The 20,047-nt window shown below is 45.0% G+C and overlaps 1 protein-coding gene across 1 annotated transcript in view; it reads right to left on the reverse strand.

Annotated features, from left to right (window-relative positions):
• KLHL6 (kelch like family member 6) overlaps nucleotides 1-20,047 on the reverse strand; it is a 55,967-nt gene that overhangs the window by 29,161 nt on the left and 6,759 nt on the right. Inside the window, exon 2 of the mRNA XM_034999676.1 lies at nucleotides 4,356-4,521. Within this exon, the coding sequence (XP_034855567.1) occupies nucleotides 4,356-4,521 (166 nt within the window). The remainder of the gene's footprint in view (nucleotides 1-4,355; nucleotides 4,522-20,047) is intronic.

The following is a 20,047-nucleotide window of genomic DNA, read 5'->3' on the forward strand; positions in this document are numbered from 1 at the left end:
CTCATGAAGTTGCCTCGCATGGAAAGCTCTTTTCAAAGAGCAATAGTGGTGACTGGCTGGGTCAATCAAAAGATCTCTTTCTGGACCGGGAAATTCTGGCATAGAAGCAATCTATGGATAATAGCAAGAGAGCTGAAAAGAGAAGAAGAAAGTGAGGGAATAGCTGAGGATCAGCGATGGTGTGACAACTAAAAACCTTTACCACCGGATTGGGTAGAGAACACCAAGATACTCTGATTCCCATTGATTTCAGTCCCACAAAGGTGGTATCGGCTTCTGTGGATGTTCTAAAATAACAAGATAAAGTGCCAACTCTGGCACACTTTTCTCTATCTATAATCCTGAGTTAATTAAATATAGCACCAGTCCAATTCATTCTACTAACCAAGTGTCATATGAACACGATAAAACAAAACTTTAAATCATGGTCTCTTATAATTCTAATCCAGGTAAAAGCAAAGATTTGGGGATGGCATAGGAAAATGTTCTCACAGCTCAATGTCAGCCCAGTTTACTTACGGTACAAATTGCCTGAAGTAAAGTTAAAATTAATGCACAAATGATGGGAAGAAAATTCTATCCATCTATTATGTGCCAGGCATTTTACAAATAGCATCTCATTAAATCCTCATAACTCTCCCTAAAGGGTAGGTATAGGTATTGTTATCATCCTAATTTTACAAATAAGAAAGCTGAGGCTCAGATAATCTAAATAACCTGTCCACATCCACACAGCAAATAAATGATTGAACTGGGATTTAAACCCAGGTTCTGCCTGACTCCAGCACCCATGTTCTTTCCACTCTACCACTCTGCCTTATAAGAGACCATTAAGATAATTCGACATGTTCCACTTCTCAGGAGACCCCAACAACATTATGCAGCCATCAAAAAGGCTCTATGCAGGGGGACCTGGGTGGCTCAGTCGGTTAAGCATCCTACTCGGTTTCGGCTTGGGTTGTGCTCTTGGGGTTGTGCTCTCGGGGTCATGAGATCGAGCACCGGGTCGGACTCCAGGCTCAGCAGGAAATCTGCCTGGGAGTCTCTGCCTCTCCTCTCTCTGTCCCTCCCCACCCTCGTGCTCACTCTCTCTCTCTCTCAAATAAATAAATAAAACCTTAAAGAAAAGAAAGAAAAGTCTCTATGCATACTGATCTGTAACAATCTCCAAAATATACTGTAAAGCCAAGAAAAGCAACATGCAAAATAGGGTATATAGTGTGCCAACATTCACGTTTAAAAACTGGAGACAATGAGTGGGAGTGATATATGCACATATACATTGTGCACAGGACATAAAGGACAGCAAGACATGGTCAAAAGTGAACAGGGCAAAATGTTCCACTGTTTCCCCTTCTGTTTTCTGAATTTGGAACAAGGGTATGTTTTATTCATTCAAATGAATAAATACTTTTTTAAAACCACAAAGTGATTTCAACAACCTATAAACTTCTGTCCCTTGTGGTGCTTTCAAGCATGAGGATATTCCCAGTTTTCTACATCTAAGACTTCAAAGCAAGTCATCCAGAAGCAACAGAAATCAGAAAGTGGGTTAAATAGATACCCAGACGCCCAGAGCACTCTTCTCTTGTTTTCAAAAGAATTAACACTCATAGGAAAATGAGTAAAATAGCCTCAAAGAGAAACTTAGTATTTTTTGCCCAGAAAGTGAATGAGATTTGGAAAATTTTAAGTTGAGGGAATACCAGAATAGGGGAATCAATAATAAACTGAGCACGCTCTATCTCTATCCTGTCTCTGTCTTCCTCCTCCCTCCACCTCTGATTAAAACCAAAATCTCTATTGAAGCTCACCACTTAAGAGAAAATGAGGAGGAGGTGGAGGAGGAAGAGGACGAGGACAAGGAGAAACTTAATGCCAAAGTAATTTCCAGATACATTAAAGATTTAAGTATCAAAGCTGTGGATATAACAAGACTAACAGAAATTATAAGTGAATAAGTATATACTTAAGCAGCGGGGAAGGTCTTTCTAAAAACACATAACAAAGGCAAAAAACATCAAGGAAATGATCAACAGATCTGACGAAACACAAATTTTAAATTTTGTACATTAAAAAATGTCATAACCAAAAATTATGAGTCAAATAACCAATGGAAAATATTTGCAACATTACAAAACTCTTTACTATCTAAAGAGTTTTTACTAAAATCACCAAAAACCGAAAGGAGAACAAGAAACAGAAACACAAACTCCCTCCTCCATGAAACTGGGAGTTATCAGTAACCCCAAACCACAGACTATGAAGACTGGCAAATGGCTTTGCTGAGAGGAAAGAGGTAAGACCAAGTACCTACAAAGGAGTTTGTCCCTCAGAACCTCAGAAAGCAGGAATATTAAAAGTCCCAGGGAAAGAGCAAGGCCAGGGCAGGTGAAGAGTGCTCTGGGCATCTGGGTATTTATATCACCCCTGGTATCAGCCCCACCTTAAGAAGAATTTAAGCCTGTTAGGACTCCTCCCCACCTCTTGTGATCTAACAACTCCACTCCCACTAGAAAAGAAGATTTATCCTCTGGGGGAACCAGACCGGAGAGGTTCTGGACCAGGGACACCAGAAATTGAGGAAGACACATGAGGACATCATACTGAAAATAAGGAGGCTAAGTAAAGATTTGTAAATACTCCCACACCCTCACACCCAGTGTAGAATACATGCAGCTGTCTTACAGTCCCCAGGCAAAAGCTAAACTAAATAGAGGCCCTATCAGGGAAGGATTTCCCTGAGGTTAGATTGTTGGAGCAGTACGGGCAGGGGTGGGAAGTGGGATGAGATAGGGCTCCTGAGAGTGAGGTTGCGGAGTCCCACCCTCCACAGAAAGAAGAGTATTCCCCTGCGGGTTAGTAAGGCTGAAGGGGTAAGAAGGTCAGGACAGAGAAAGGGGGAAGGCTGTTTGTGTGTGTGTTGGCAGGGGGTGCGGTAACTGACTTGGACACATCACCAGAAGGCGTGACCAGCCCTGACGGAAAATGCCCTGAAGAAAATGAGACAATAAAATTGGCAAACAATTATTCGGAACTAATCAGTGCTGTTTCATAGAGTTTCCTCCCTCTTTCTACTCTCCCTTCCTTGCTGGACTCCACAGATCCTGCCTAGACTCCAGCTTCAACAAAGATAATCCCACTGTCCATGGTCTTGACTCATAGCCCCTCATTCCTCACCTTCCCAGACTTTGTTTTGTTTCCCCTTAACCGCTGACCTACAGAGGATCCAAGAGGATACCACCTCCCAAAGTCCCAAACCATGCACAAGATCTGATGTTTGTCCCAGTCCCTGGGAATGACTGGGCTTGTCCCTGGACTCTGTCATAAATCTCAACCTCAGTGAGACACTCTCTGCTTAATCTGGCGAAACCAAGTTCAAGTGTACTTTTAGACCTAGGCAAAGATGGTAATGGGAGATGGAGCCCCTATGATAACTATGGATGCAACCAACAGAATCTATGGGTCTAATTATTCCATGAAGCCAAATATAATTGTAATCGGATTGAAACAAACATAGTCAAACGGAAACCATAAAACTTAATCCCGAGGGTTCTCTCTTTTATCTTCTGTAATAACCCTCATGAAAAGTGCTCTTCTTCCACACCCACCACAAAGTGCTGACCAGGCAAGGTCCTGTGTGCCCCAAAATCTAGACACTGCTCCCAGAGAGACTGCATGTTGTACTGCAAAAATGTAGCTCCTGGACTCGGAAAGCCCAGGGTTCAAATAACCCACTCTCTGTACATTATTACTTTTCCCTCCTGTAAAGTAGGGAGAAGTAACTATCTCCCCAGGTTGTGCTAAGGATTAGAAGTTATATATATGAGGGGTGCTTGGGTGGCTCAGTCGGTTGAGCATCTGGCTCTTGGTTTCAGCTGGGGCTGTGCTCTCGGGGTCCTGGGGATTGAGCCCCACATTGGGCTCAGGGATCAGCGCAGTCTGCTGGAGATTCTCCCCCTGCTCACTCTCTCTCTCTCTCTCAAATAAATTTTTAAAAATCTTAAAAAAAAAAAAAAAGAAGTTACGCATTGAAGTGATGGCTGGAACCCTGGCTCCAATTAGCCTTCAGCAAGTTGTAGTCATTGCTGTTAGGAACCAAGTATAGATTCCAGGCACCACGCTGTCCTGGCTTAATGGCATTAAGAAGTCAATGCCGCATCTCACCACCTCTCAGGAAATTTCCAAAGGAGTCTCTTCTGACTTTCAAGTAAGTAGAGGCCCAGCTAAGTGTGTGTGTGAGTGTAGTGTATATATGTGTGCCAGGTATGAGCTTGGGAGCCAGTCCAGGCAGATTTCTGAGGAGTCGCTGCTTTCCCCTGCTCCAGAGGAGAGCACTGAGACTGTTCACACACCTGAAAGAGGTTAGCAGCTTCCAGGACCCGCTGCACATTCTGCTTGGTGATCAGCGCCTTGCTGGTGTAGGTGTAGTCCAGAAGAGTGTGCATGGTCTCAGCATCGACCCCTTTGATAATGATCCTCTTCTCATACTTTTCCTTTAAATCATTGCAGAACATGGCCCTGGAAGAAAGATGAGTGAATGTGAGTCCTACCGTGATTCTTAGTTCTAGGTCAAAATAGATCCCCCCTCACACCCATCTGCCCCCATGGAACTGCGAGGTTCCTAAGGTCAGGACCCAGGATGATTGTTCTCTGTTCCTCCAATACCCAGCACGCACCAGAAATTCAATCAAAACTTACTGAACAGAACTGTCCTGCTCTGCTGTGCCCACCTATGGTCCCTACAGCAGTCCCAGATCTGAAGGGACAGTAGGAGCCCTACTGGCCAAGCCGGTGGGATCTTGAACTACTTTACTGGCCCAAAGAACTACTTCAATGGCTCAGAGTGCTGGAGATTCTTCTGGGAGCATTGTGGGGCCCCTCCCCTGCTCAGGCCTTATCTGAACTTTTTTAATGACTAGGTACCCCACAAGAGGGCTTCTGACTTCATTCTCAGTCCTCATTCCAGCCTTCCTCTGGCCTGGAGCTGTCCCCACACCCAGGCCTGGCCAGCTGGGGCTCAAAATCCTGAAAGGGATTTAAATATCAAGCAGTCTCTGGACTTGTGTCCCCCTAAAATTCATATATTGAAGCCCTAACCCACCAACTTAGATAGCGCTTTTAGGAGATAGCTAAGGTGAAATGAAGTTGTAAGAGGGGGGTCCTAATCCAACAGGATTGGTGTCCTTAAAAGAAGAGGAAGAGACACCAAAACTCTGTCTCTGCCGTGTGAGCACACAGTGGCTGTCTGTAAGCCGAGAGAGTCCTCACCAGATGCTGGCCATGCTGGCGCCCTGATCTTTCAGTCTCCAAAACTGTGAAAATATAATAAATTTCTGTTGTTGAAGACACCCAGTCTATGGTATTTTTTTATGACAGCCCAGGCTGGCTAATACAGACAGTCTCTCCCCTAGCCCCTAGCAGGGACACATATGCACAAATAATAGTCTCCAAGGGTCAAAAAGACTTACAAAGTGCTGTGCTGGCCAGGGATCGCTGCTCATGGAGAAGGAAAATGTTGCTATGTGACAACTGTGAGTAGGACTTCCAGGTAATAAACACGGGAAGTAGATGCAAGAGTGTGGGGCATGCAGAGGATCTAGCAGGCATGTGGTTTGGCTGGAGCCCAGGGGCTATGAGAGAGGGTAGGGAGAGATCAGTGCAGCCAGATAACCTGGGTCCTAATTGTGGAAGGTACTGGAGGCAGGCTAAGGAGTTAGGTTTTTACTCAGTGGGCAATGGGGAGCCATTGAAGGGAGCAGAAACAGGACTCAAAAAGAACATTTTTTTTTTTTAAAGATTTTATTTATTTATCTTGAGAATGAGAGAGAGAGAGCACATGAGAGGGGGGAGGGTCAGAGGGAGAAGCAGACTCCCTGCTGAGCAGGGAGCCCGATGCGGGACTCGATCCCGGGACTCCAGGATCATGACCTGAGCCGAAGGCAGTCGCTTAACCAACTGAGCCACCCAGGCGCCCTCAAAAAGAACATTTTTAATGGGTGTGTTCTCACTTTAGTTTGCTGGTGACAGGTGCCTTTAGAGTAATGCATTAATTGCACCCAAACAGAGCTGGGAGGCTTGTGACAATGCCGAAGCCTCGTCCCAGAAGCTGTACTAATTGAGGCAGTCACCATCCTACTAGGCGACTGGACCTCCTGAACTTCAGACACATGAACAGGACCCTTAGAGAGCCATTATCTCCCAGCCAGGTCATTGAAATGGGAAGGCCCCAGGGTTCAGCCCCGATGATAGAATGCACTTCCCCAAACTGGGATTTCCATGTCAACACAGAAGGATTTACCCCTAAATCCTGCTCCTCCTCCTTTCTCCACACCTCCTATTTATCTCTGGGAATCCCTCATCAATTTCTTTCCCCCATTTCCTAATCTGCAAAACAAAAGTAACTGTTTCTGGTTTCCCAGGAACAATCATAAACATTAAAAGTCAAAAGTCCCCAGAAAGAAAGAGATTGAGAAAAAGAAAGAGAAAGAAGAGAGAGAGAGAGAAATCACTTGACTAGCTAACTTTTTGAACCTTTTGTTTTAACCAATGAGATCTTCTCCCTAGAGTCTCTTTGTGTCCTTCCCAGCTCCTTACTGTAATCAATAATAATCCTCCCACCCTTCTCTCTCTCCTCCTCTTCTCTCCCCTCAACTGGCCTCTTTCTCCTCGAGATTATGACAGCAAGAAAGAAAGAAAAGGGGTGTCTGGGTGGCTCAGTCATTAAGTGTCTGTCTTCGGCTCAGGTCAGGATCGAGCCCCACTTCGGGCTCCCTGCTCGGCGGGAGGCCTGCTTCTTCCTCTCCCACTCCCCCTTGCTTGTGTTCCCTCTCGCTGTGTCTCTGTCAAATAAATAAATATAATCTTAAAAAAAAAAAAAGAAAGAAAGAACGAATGTGAATTCTGCAAAGTTACTAAATCCCTACTTGGAAGCAGAGAGGCAGTGATGTCATTTGGGCAGATGGTGGCTTCACTTTTGTCAACCATAACTCCTCTTGGCCAGAGAGGCATAGAGTCATCTGCAGAACCACATGCCTTTTAAAGTGGTATCACATAGGACTCACCTTGCTGCCTCCGCATCCGATAAAGAACCCTGCCATCACAGCAAGGACACAATTTCTTCCCAGCTAAGCCTGTCCAGGATTTGGACAACTTCACTTGCTAAACCTTCCCTTTTTTGAGTCCCTAGAGCAGCGCCGCCCAATAGAAATATAATGCAAGCCATATGTGTAATTTCAGATTTTCTAGTAATGATGTTTTTAAAAGTAAAAAGATAAAATTAATTTTATTTAACCCAATACACCTCAAATGTTATTTCAACATGTAATAAATACTTTTAAATTATTAATGAGATAATTTATGTTCTTTTTTCCACACTGAGACTTCAAAATCCCTCATGTATATTTTGTACTTAAAACACATCTTGATTCAGACCAGTCATAATTCAAATGCTCAATAGCTGCATGCAGCTAGTGGCTATTCTATTAGATGGCAAAGCTCTAGAGCACCACCCAGATCACCAATCATCTCAGGGGGTAAAGTGAATGCCACCCACATGAATGTCATGTACATCAATATGGAAAACAGGACATCTGGCAGGAGAGGGTGGGCAGTGATGATGGGGTTGAAAGAAGCTTCACATAACCGAGGCAACATATCAACAGAGTCCCACCAAGGTGAAATTTAGAAGTGCTATTTCACCTACAATGTGATTTTAAGATTAGTAAAAGGTGAATTTTGTTGAATCTGTATGCTCCAATGAAAACTGGAAAAGCCCAATAGAGAGATGTTCTAATATTAAATAAGATAGGTACATAAATGTCTAAGTCAGTGCCTTGCACTTTGAGGGGCTCTTCTGAAGCCTATGTATTTCCCATGTGACACAATTATTGGGATCTCTGGGGTCATCTGGACTCTTGATCAGGCTGTCACTGCTAGACACAGCTTCTGAATTCTCTCTTGGAATCAGTCACTGAATAACATCCTGCTCCAGCTCAGCCCCTACCCGAGTGGGACTCTTGATTGCTCAGAAGCTGACCCTTGTGAGCTAGAGATGTGTTAGGGATATAGGAAGAGCAGGACAGGGGAAAGGAGGAGGTCAAGCAAGACAAGTCAACAGAAAGTAACTCTGCTTGATCCTGCATGGGACTGCTGGAGAACACACTCCAGAGTTGTCCCCACAAGAGGCAAAGAAGCTGGTCTGTGATTCTCCAGCACCTGCTGACAGTCTTAGTTTGGGCTGCCCCAGAAGTAGGTAAATTCTCAGGCACTTCTGGCTTTCTGTGTGTGTGAGTGGATGTGTGAACAAGCAAAGGGGCTCTAGGAGGCTAGGAGAGGGCAGGAAGAAGAGCCTGCAGTGCTGGCTGTTGAAAGGCAAAGGGGGTTGTAGTCTAGTGTAGGCTCTGATGCTACCTCACTACATGACTTGGTACAAATGAGCAAACCTCAATTTCCTCCTATGTAAAGCGATATGATAATAGTCCCTACCCCAGTGAGTTGTTGGGAAGATTAAGTAAGATAATATAAACAAAGTGGTTAGCACAATACCCAGCACTTACTAAGGGAAGGCATTTTAGACCAGATCAGAGGACTCTTGGCAGGCTAGTGGGAGATACTTGGAATAGGCAGGCCCATCACACTCTGTCTTGCAACTCTTGACTTGCCAGCATTTGGCCTGGTGCCTATCGGCTAAGTGGGTGTCAGGGTCACTGCACTCTGTCCACTGCCTCTCCAGAACAGAGTTAGGGCTAGGGCTACACACAGTCTGGTCCAGAGACATTAGCACACTGCCTGTCACACAGTAGGAGCCCAATAAATGTTCATGGGAGAGAGAAAGGAAGTGCCCTAAAGCAGAGCCCTCTCTCTAGGGCTCTTTTTGCCTGCTTTGGCTCCCAAAGTCCCAGTATTTTTCTGCTCTCCTCTGAGACTTTGTCACTGATTTTCTGTCACTTAAATACACTCTCCTGGGCCACAATCATGCTCAATACTGACAAGGGAAAACTAGAAGAGATCTACATATTTCTCATAGACCAAACTCCCAGGCCTCCTGCTGCTCTCTTGGGCAGTCCATACAAACACTAAGGCAAAGTTGGGACCCCATGAAAGTTATATAACCTATGTAAGGTAGGTCACCCCTAGATTTCCACTTTAATAATAGTAATCTCTTACATTTATGTTTGTAGCACTTTATGGGACAAAGAACAGTATCTTCTTTGATTATTATACCCATTTCATAGCTGATAGACTATAGAGGTAGAAGTTAAGTGAATTGCCCAAGGCCATACAGGTTGTCAGTAATAGAATGGAGATGAGAATCTAGGACTTTGGGCTCTTAGTCTGGAGCTCAACAGTGTTCTGAAACCAAGAAAATCAGCAGGAGTTCAAGGCCACCTTTGGGGGCGTCAACTGAATGAGCACCAAGTGAACCAGACCAAGTTTCGCTCTCTGAAACAAAGCTGAGTTAATTGCTAATCATTTACTCCTTGGCTTATACTTGAGATAAATAAAATTTTTGTGTAATAAAAAATACTTTCTACAGACACTGACCAATTCTCATGAGATTCTTGTAAAACAGAGGTAGCTATTAAGATCCTCAATTTATAATAGAAATAGTCTCAAGCAGGGAGCCAGTTGCCCAACACTCAGCAGTGAGTCAGTGCCAATCCCAAAATAGAGGCTGGGCAAGCGAGCTCGTCTCCCACAATAGCCATAAAAAAACTCCATGGGCCTAAGAGTGTTCTGGAATGAAGTCAGGGTGTGGCCCCAAACACAGCCTGGGCCACACTCTTTTCCTAGCTCTGCCAGCCTTACTCCTCACGTCATTTAGGTCTCTGCTCAGAAGTCACCTCCTCAGAGAGGCCTTCCCTGATGCTGCCCCCAATCTAGTCACTCCCTAACATATTTGCCTCCTATCTTTTTCTTTACAACCTGTCACAACCTGAAATTAACTAGTTTAACAACAGTCTCCCCACTACAATGTGAGCTGAGTGAGGGCATGGATTGCACCTTGCTCACCACTGTATCCCTGGGGCTAGAAGAGTGCCTGGAGCCTAGAAGGGACTCAGTAAATATTTGGGGAGAAAATGAATGGGTGAATGAATGAACAAATGAACTTGTCCTTCCTCACCCCTGTGTGTTTGCCTTTGACAGGAATCTGCCCCTCCAAAATTATCAAACACCCTTAGGAGAATCAGACCCAGGAGGCCTGCCTTATGTGCCCTCTACCCCCATAGAGAACTCCCATCACACCCCCAAGTCCAGGGCCTGGAGCTTGGAAAAGACACAGCCACACTGGAACATTCCATTTAGACCTCTGATGCGTGCTAACATGCCCCTGCAGTTCCTAAATGTTACCGACGCAGAATCTTTCACCCAGCCCAACATTACTATGGTTTATCCCCTCCCTGGGCCTCCACACCTGCCTCTGAAACCCCTGCCTCCTATACCTCTAATCCCAGTCACAGGCCCATAGACCAACACCCACCCCACCATCCCCACTATCTCATTCCTAGGCTAGCTCCACCCATGCTGCCCCCTGCTCTGTTCTTCCTCTAATCCCCTCACCATCCCATTTATCCCTGAAACTAACTCTGCATCAGTGAGACATTCAGCATTGGAATAGCTCTAACATTGGTTAAATGAGCTAAATTCTATTTAAGAATATAAATGTTGGGGCACCTGGGTGGCTCAGTCGGTTAAGTGTCCAACTCTTTTTTTTTTTTTTTTTAAGATTTTATTTATTTATTTGACAGAGAGAGAGATAGCGTAAGCAGGAATACAAGCAAGGGGAGTGGGAGAGGGAGAAGCAGGCTCCCTGCCAAGCAGGGAACCCGACATGGGACTCAATCCCAGGACCCCGGGATCATGACCCGAGATGAAGTCAGACCCTCAACAACTGAGCCACCCAGGCACCCTAAGTGTCCAACTCTTGATTTCAGCTCAGCTCATGATCTCAGGGTTGTGAGATCGAGCCCCACATTGGGCTCTGTGCTGAACGTGGAGCCTGCTTGGGATTCTCTCCCTCCCTCTCCCTCTGCCTCTCCCCACCCCCAAAAAGAAAGAATATAAATGTTGATGTATATACAATTGGTTAAATTTTTTTTAAATTAGTAATCATGTGCTGCTTGATGAATACTATCATTAAGAAGAGATTATTTGGATATAAACACAATGTGGATGGTCAATGTAAAAAAGTAGAGTCAGCAGATGCAGTAGATGCAGGGGTGACCTAGCATGGGATGACAACACTTCTGATGGTCCCCAGGCACCAAAACCTTTCACCTACCATTTCCTAACAAAAAGAAGGACATAAACATTTGGCTCAGCCTCATTTCTGACCTCAAGGTGCTCCCTAAGCCTTACGAGATCCCAACACTGGAGTTCTTTTTTCTTTCTTTCTTTTCCTTTTTAGAGAGAGAAAGAGACTGTGAGCAGGTTGGAGGAGAGTTTGGGGGAGGGTGGGGCAGAGGGAGAGAGAGAATCCTAAGCAGGCTCCATGCTCAGCGTGTAGCCCAATGTGGGGCTAAATCATACAATTCCGAGATCATGACCTGAGCCAAAATCAAGAGTCTGACACTTAACCAACTGAGCCACTCAGGTGTCCCCCAACACTAGAGTTCTGCCTACATCCCTGGGCTGCAGACACTCCAACCTCAAAGCCAGTGAGTCTCAAAGTATGTCCCTAGACACCTGCATTGGAATTCCTGGGGTGGTTGTTAAGAATGCAGAATCCTGAACCCCACCCACCCCAGACCTGCTGAATCAAAATCCCTGGCAATGGGGCTGGGAATATGAATTTTATTAGACTCCCCCAGCCCCACCCATAATTCTTTGGTAAAGCAATATTTAAGAACCAGTGCCCTAGGGAGAGGTCAACTCACTTCCCAACACAAGCCCCTTTGGTTCACCTTGAAAAGGAGGAGATTGCACAAATTTCCAGGTCTGGGACAGACGTGCCCTTGAAAACCCACCATCCCTGTAGATTCTCCCTTCTACCTTCTGAGTTCCAGCCCTTCTAGAATTCCATGAGGCCTAAGGCTGCCTCCCAAACTGGGGGTGGGGGGAGTCACATAGCCTCAGATGGAAGCTGGCCTCATGCTGGCCTTTTAAGTCTTCCTCTAGATTAGCTGTATAGATGGGGCCCCTGCAACTTATATTCAAGTAACACAGTTCATTAGACTTATGAGTTCTGAAACAGGAAGTGTTGCCACAGCCCTATTAATAATAAACAGTGTGCAATTCTCTTGTTATCTGCTGTTCACATGTGAATCTCACACACCTGGAGGCAAGCCTTCAGAGATGAATTTGGGGGTTCATGGCCATCTCTAGAGACATGACTAACCACATGCTGCCATCTCTACCTGGGGCCTGGAGTCAGCTCCCTGAACCCCCAGCAGCTGGCTGAGTCTTGGCTCCAAACTGGCAGAGGAGCTAGAACCCCAGAGCTGCCCCCACCTGACTCTAAACATCAAGCCTTGACAGAATTGCCTTCTGCCAAACTCCTTGCCCAAGTTCAGCACACCTCAAGGACACTGCACATGGACCCTTTGAAGACCAGAACTCCAGCTATGCTTCTACAGAACTAGTGTCCCTCGCAGCCCCACTGGACCGTTGCTGAGGCCTCGGCATGCCATGTAACTCAGCCCATCCAAATGTATAACAGAAAGAAGGGCTTGTTCTATCCTGCAAGATCAAGTAGGATAGAGCATCAATCACAGCAAATGCTTATGGCCAGGATTCAGCAATGATTCAACTACAAAAATATAATAGGCAGTTCTTATTTTGCCTGTCCAACATCATTCCTAATCTTTTTAGTAGGCATACCCAGATTTTCCTTTGGGAAACTATCCCTCCTCCAATATCAGTCTGGGAGGTTTGGAGGGAGCTAGCCCCACCTCCTAGGCCAAGGGTAAGAATAGTCCAAGTCACATATTAATCTCCCATGCCACAGGGAGCAGTTCACGGATGGGCACAGGAAGAAGCCAGTCCAATCAAAGCCAATTCTAGAACTTTCTCTGGAACCTGGGAAAGAGAAGTTCTCTGTTCTAACGGCTGAGCTGGGAGAAATAAAATTTTGGAGCTGCTGGATATTTTCTTGCTTCCATGTGTAAAGACCCTCCCTGAGAGAGAAACCAACACAGAGGAAAGTAGAGACAAGAGACAGAGAAAGAAACTGAGTCCTGATGACATTATGTGAACACAAGGATCGAATGAGACCTGAAATCAATACCCTTGAACTTTTAAATTATGTGAGCAAATAACTTCTTTTTTAAATATGCTTGAACCAGTTTGAACTGAGTATCTGGCATTTGCAATGAGGGGTCCTGACTGACACAATCAGACAAATGGATAATGAATAACAAATGGGTCCAAATGCTAAAGAAGATTGTATTAAAAGTGCCCAGAAAACGAAATGTTAATGTACTCTCAATATTGCCATTCAAGGCTCCTCAGAGTCTGGTCTCTGCACCCCCTACCCCTTCCCCTGATGCAGCTATGCCCAACAACTACAGTTTCCAGCATGTGCCTCTGTTTACCTCAACAACCTTGAGCTAGACAGACTTCTACATAGCCTTTTTTAAGCCTATTTTTAAGTAAACTTTAGGCCCAATGTGGGACTTGAACTCACGACCCCAAGATCAAGAGTCATATGCTCTACCAACTGAGCCAGCCAGGTGCCCCTATTCGGCCTATTTTTAATGAGTCTTCTCCTCTATTAGATTTCTAAGGCTCTGAAAGGCAAGGGGCTGGATTCGATTTCTCTCTCAATTATTTGCTGGCCCACAGTAGACATTTAATATTTGTTGGATGGATGGGTGGATGGATGGGTGGATGGGTGGGTGGGTGGGTGGATGGATGGATAAGTGGATAGAAGGAAGCTACACATGCAGTGCCGTCCTGTACTTGGTCCTGCCAGCCAAGTGGATTTGCCTATTTTACACCACACTCTCCAAACCCACATTTCTCCTCTAACTGCCATGAGAACAAATAACAATGAGCTCCTGGTACAAAGTGTGTGTATAGGGAACTGTATTACCTAGTGATTCTCCAAATTGGAACCTCAGGCCCATGATGTTTACCCTAAGCCCTCCTGACTTAGATCTTACAATACAAAACATGGTGGTTGTTCTTCACCTTAATTTGCTTTGGCACATCTTCCATCTCCTTGCCAGAGATGAAACCTGGCTTCCCCTAACAAAATACCACTTCCCTCTTCAATGAGGTCTGCTCTGATTCTCACTTCCCACTGGGCCATGAGCAGGGTCAGCATTTGTGCTTACATCCACTGCCACAACCTGACCAAGCTGTTGTCCCGGAGCCTTCTTATCACCCCCTTTTTCCAAACATGTTCCATCCCAACCCCCAGGACCCCATGCTGGCTTCCTTATGACTTCCATGTCATTATCCAGAAGTCATGGATCAGCCTCTTCAAGATTTTCTGAGCATTCCCTAGTTCTGACCACTTGGAAACATGTGAACTGGCACTGGCCCCAATCCTCACTCCAAGGTATTCCCAAGTCATAAAGGCTATCCTTATTGTGACAGAGCAAAGGTGATCATCTATGTATTCCAGACTTCTCCCTCCACCAGCTTCCATGGAGGAATCTGGACTGCCAGGCCTGGGCCTTGGGCTTTTGTGACACAGATCCAGAGGGAGAGGGGAGAGGAAGACAGGAGATGCTCCAGCCGGGAATGGAGAGAAGTTTTAAAGCCAAAGGGGTGAAGAAGGACTACCATATATTGGGCTGTACTCAGGGCTGCTCAGATAGGTGCTAGAGTTGGGGCTGAAATCCAGCCCCTGCCACACTCCCTAAGCCTCGTGCCCTAAGGTGGACTATGACAGTCCCCAGAGAAGAGGACATCTATTTCTAATTGATCTTCCCAAAGAGAACTTTTAAAAATTCATAGGATGGTGCCCTAAAAGCTAGCAGTTGGTCCAGGTCAGAGATGTAGATAAGAGAGAACGGAATTTAATAACAGCTGTGGTATGTCTCTCCTTCAAGGTGTTCAAAAAATACAAGTTCAAAACTTGAGTTACTTCAAAATGAATTGTGTTTCTGGGCTTTGCTCTAAAATAGGATGACATGGGTGGGTGAAAGATTTACAAAGTTACTTCACATTTGCTTTCTTTTCCCAATCCTGAAGCTCAGAGTTGGCCCTCAGCAAAATTATGGTTTGGCTTCCAGTTCAGTTTATCTCCTAGTCCCCACAGCCTTGCTTGCCTTCTTCCTCCCCTTCTCACCAGGCAGGGCCTCCCCTCCTTGTAGCTCCTCTGTGGTCTAGCTGCCTCAAGGACTCAGAATGTCACTTGAGATGTCTCCCCATGCCCACTGGCTGGGCCACTGTCTGCAACCACCTGAGGGTCTTCCTAGATTGACAAGGCCTCTACACCACAGCCCAAAAGGTTATTTTAACAGAGATCTCAAATCACTTCCCTGCTTAAAGATTCTACCATGGCTTCTTGCTGCCTATAAGACACATATCATACTCTTCACTCTAGCCCAACAAAACCTTCATGGTCTGACCCTGCCCGTCTCTCAGGCTTATTGGCCCATGCATATCCTTACTCCAACCCTACTCATCTAATTCTCGTTCCCAAGCTTACACTGCATGATACCTTCCCAGATGCATTTCCTTTTGCCTGGAATGCTTCCCCCCCTTTCTTTTCCTCACTTGGTACCTTCTGGCCAATGCCTACTCATCCTTTAAAACTCTGCTCTGGGGATGCCTGGGTGGCTCAGCTGGTTAAGCGACTGCCTTTGGCTCAGGTCATGACCCCAGGGTCCTGGGATGGAGCCCCTTGTCAGGCTCCCTGCTCTGCTGGAAGCCTGCTTCTCCCTCTCCCACTCCCCCTGCTTGTGCTCCCTCTCTTGCTGTGTCTCTCTCTGTCAAATAAATAAATAACAATCTTTAAAAAATAAAAATAAAAATAAAAAAATTTAAAAAATAGGGGAGGGGGTGGGAGGATGGGTTAGTCTGGTGATGGGTATTAAGGAGGGCACGTTCTGCATGGAGCACTGGGTGTTATGCACAAACAATGAATCATGGAACACCACATCTAAAACTAATGATGTAATGTATGGTGATTAACATAACAATAAAAAATTTTTAAAAATTTAAAAAATAAATAAAACTCTGCTTTGATATCACCTCTCCCAGGAAGCCCTCTCTGATTGCTTTTTTCCTCCAGTCTGATTTAATGCCCCTTCTGTAAGCAGAACTTCATTGTAGCACTTATCACCCTGTACTGAAACACTGATTTGCCTCTCTTTCCTCTAACTGACTATGATTTTGAAGTCAATAGGAAATCAGAACTCATTAATCTTTGTAAACTCAATGTCTGGTAGAGAGTGGGTTTAGTGAAATTCCATTCATCTATCCATTCATGTATTCTGACCCAGAGCACTGTGATCCCTAACCCCACCTTCCAAGAATTATTCACTGGGCATCTGCCTTTCCCCTAATCCCCCCAACACCAAAATGCCCTTGATACCTACCCCTGACAAGCCTGAGCTTACTCTACATGACACATGATCTCTTGAATGTCAGTGAATTCTTTTTTTAAGATTTTATTTATTTCACACACACACACACACACACACACACACAGAGCACAAACAGGGGGAGCGGCAGGCAGAGAAGGAAGGAGAAGCAGGCTCCCTGCAGAGCAGGGAGCCCAATGCAGGGCTCGATTCCAGGCCCCTGGGATCAGACCTGAGCTGAAGGCAGACACTTAACCGACTGAGCCACCCAGACATCCTGTGAATGTCAGTGTGAGTTCTTACTTGACCCTGGACCTGATACATCATATGCAAACCTGCTGGTGGGTAAATTTATAGATCCTAGAATGTCTCCTCAGAAAGAGCTATGATGCAACTTTTGGTTTGATTGTGTTTTAAAGTCATAGCAGTATTAACACTCCTGTAATTACTGTGGCCTTAAAGCTTTCCACAAAAGTTAGATGTAATAAAAGAATGTCTACTCTTACAGCTTGCAGAGGACATGTAGGTTGCTTAAATTATATTTTTTCATAGCAAGGGAGACTTATCTTTATACAAAAATGGCCTCTCTAGGGGCATCTGGCTGGCTGTCGGTAGAGCATGCAACTCTTGATCCCAGGGTCGAAGTTCAAACCCAATATTGGGCCTAGAGCTTACTTTAAAAAAAAAAAAAAAAAGGCTTCTGCAAAAGAACTTAAAGTGGCTCATACTAAAGCCTCAGAGGTATTATAAAATACAAACCAATAACAACAAAAAGTAAGAAGATAAGATCTAAGTAATTAAAGTAGGAGGAGACTATATCACTGAAACCTAGGCTAAGGAAAGCTCATGTACTGAGCCTCCTGACAGCCAGAGCAAAGACAGAAGTACAGTAAGTTAGCTAATAAAAGAAAGTAAACCAGGATTTATTATCCCTCTTTAATGTACATTTACTTTTCCTTTTGTCCAGTGCCTTCCCCTTCTGGGAAATTCTCTCCCAAGTCGCACCCAAATCATGTGGCTCAAATAGAAGCTCTCTACCTTTTTACCAATCTCCCCTTCTTCACTCCCCTCTCCCTACACCCTCTTTGGCCAGTCTTGGACTCCTAAACCAAACTGGGCTGATCATTGTGCCCCACCTCCCTGACATAGTAATTGGTCTAGGATTGGGTAATTGAATGGAGCTGGGCCAATTAGAGTCTTTCCTGGGGGCTTTTCAAACCGAAGCTAGCCCCCAGTTTCTCTCTGGAACCAACCAAAGAGAAGTGAGTCTCAGAAATGACAACAAGCAAACCCCCAACCGTGTGGCAGGAGTCCATCTGAGAAATCCTACCTGAGAAAGAAGCCAAAGGAGGGTGGAAAGAAACACCCTGACTGCATTCAAGGCCCTGGTTCCTCTTCTTCCCACTCTCTGCTGTATCCTGGCCCTTGTTATGAATTGGCTATGTGGCCAAATACCTTCCTCTTTTGCCCAAGCTGATTTGACCTCAGTTTCTATCTCTGGCAACCAAAAGAATGCTGACTAATATAGGAACATTGAGCAACGTGATGGATGGTGAGCTCCAAGGCAGTTTTACCAAAAACATAGATGTTCTGCATATAGGCAGCTCTTCTCATGGACTGCTTGGTGTTTACTATATTAGAATCTACTCTATAAAGGCGTTTTCATAAATGGACATTTCCATATCTGTGTACTTGACATAGGGGTAAAGCTCAGAACTTGAGATGTGAATGATGAAAGTATTTCTCTGTTGTGTTTTAGTTGAGAGGTCTATGGAGCATTATTCAAACCAAGAGAAGAATGGATTTTCTGGTCTTGACTGAAGGATGACCCACATGCCCTGGACACCAGAGGTGGAGATGACAGAGATGAATTTTTATTGTTATTGTTAACTAGGCTCCACACTCAGTGCAGAGCCTAACACGGGGCTTGAACTCACCACCGTGAGATCAAGACCTGAGCCGAGATCAAGAGTTGGATGCTCAACTGACTGAGCCATCCAGGCACCCACAGAATTGATATTTCATTAAAAATTCTATTGTACTTCTACCCCAGGGCAGCAACTCCTGCCCAGTACCTTCTAATCCTAAAAAAAGGTCTTCAGGAGTCACTATGTAGGCCTAGCACATTTGTGTCCAGTCATGTGAGTAACCTATCAAATCCACAACATTCTGAAGCATTTTGGATTTTTTAACTGCTCCTTCCAATTTTTCCTATGGTGACTACACTTGATCATCCTTCCCTTCTGTAAGGTTGTACAACAGCCTCCCAACTCTGTGAGGACTTCCTGCTCTGACCAGGATGCTACCTAATCAGTGACTGAAACTGCAGGCGGAATATCAAGTTTTTATTGACATCAAATATTTACAGGTTGTCTGCTGAATGCCAGCCATTGCACTGGTGTCAAAGACCCTCTCATAGCTCACACTTTCAGCCAGTTTCTAGACCACGCATGATGGATGATGCCTGCACGCCACACACTCTCATAGGTATACTGGGAGCTACTCAAGATTTGAAGGGAGAAGAGAACTAAAAGTGAAAAAGAATTGTCCTCTTGCCCGTAAGATCTCAGGATCCTTATCTCTGATGCATATGAGACAAGAGTCATGGAATTCTCTAATACTTGCATATTTTTCATGATGCCTTAACTCTTCTTCTGCACCTAATGCAGGTCTGGCACATAGTAACTGCATGTAATAGACTCTTGCCAGTTTTTGGTTGCCCAGCATCTAAAGCCCTTCGTAGGTATGGCAAATTCTTCCTCAGAATGAGATGTAGTGTGTGGAAGAAGCCACTTCCTGATCCAGAAGCTGCAAAGGCCCACCGCACACTTTCCCAGCCTCTGTCACAGCTAAGGCATTGGCATGTGTAACTCAGCCTTGACCAATCAGATAAACTAACTCCAGGCTGGGAATTGGGAGCTGGTGATGCAAAGAAGCAGGGACAGAGGAGAGCCCATTCGGATGGAGGCAGCAGCAGCAGCAGGCTCCAGTTTCCAGGAACTGCAAGGGCAATAGCGCCCGTGGCCAGAACTGTGCTAGCCTTGGCCCCCAGGATCCTGCAGCAGCGGGGGAGTCCTCCCCACATGGGTTCTGGGTGGCTCTGGGCTGTGGTCCTGGCCACTCCCTGGCCTCCCTGGCCCCTGTCTGTTTTCTGAGTTTGGTCTTCTGGGGGATTCTGTGAGTTACCTATATAAATCCAGTTGATTTCTCTTCCTTAGAATGAAGAGATCTGAGTCATTATCCTGTATAAAAAGTTTAGGCAAATAAATTCATAAATGAATCTATTTTATTATGTGTATTTCACAAACTTACTGGGATAAACACAAATCATTAGCTTCACTGTGTTGTATAATGAATGGCACTGAACATCAGAAAGGCCAAGCAATTCCTCCAAGATTTACACAGCCAATAAGTAGAAGAGTACAGACTCAAATGCCAGTGACAAGATTTTAAGATGCTATTCTTTCCATTATACCAAGCAGTTGTTGGTTCCTGACCCAATGATGTCCTATGGGTTCTTGAGACCTTATACTTTGAAAGTATACTGTCTCTTCACCTCGAATCCT

Source organism: Mirounga leonina, unplaced genomic scaffold (assembly GCF_011800145.1).
Source record: "Mirounga leonina isolate KUSES-001 unplaced genomic scaffold, KU_Mleo_1.0 Mir_115, whole genome shotgun sequence".
Taxonomy (NCBI): domain Eukaryota; kingdom Metazoa; phylum Chordata; class Mammalia; order Carnivora; family Phocidae; genus Mirounga; species Mirounga leonina.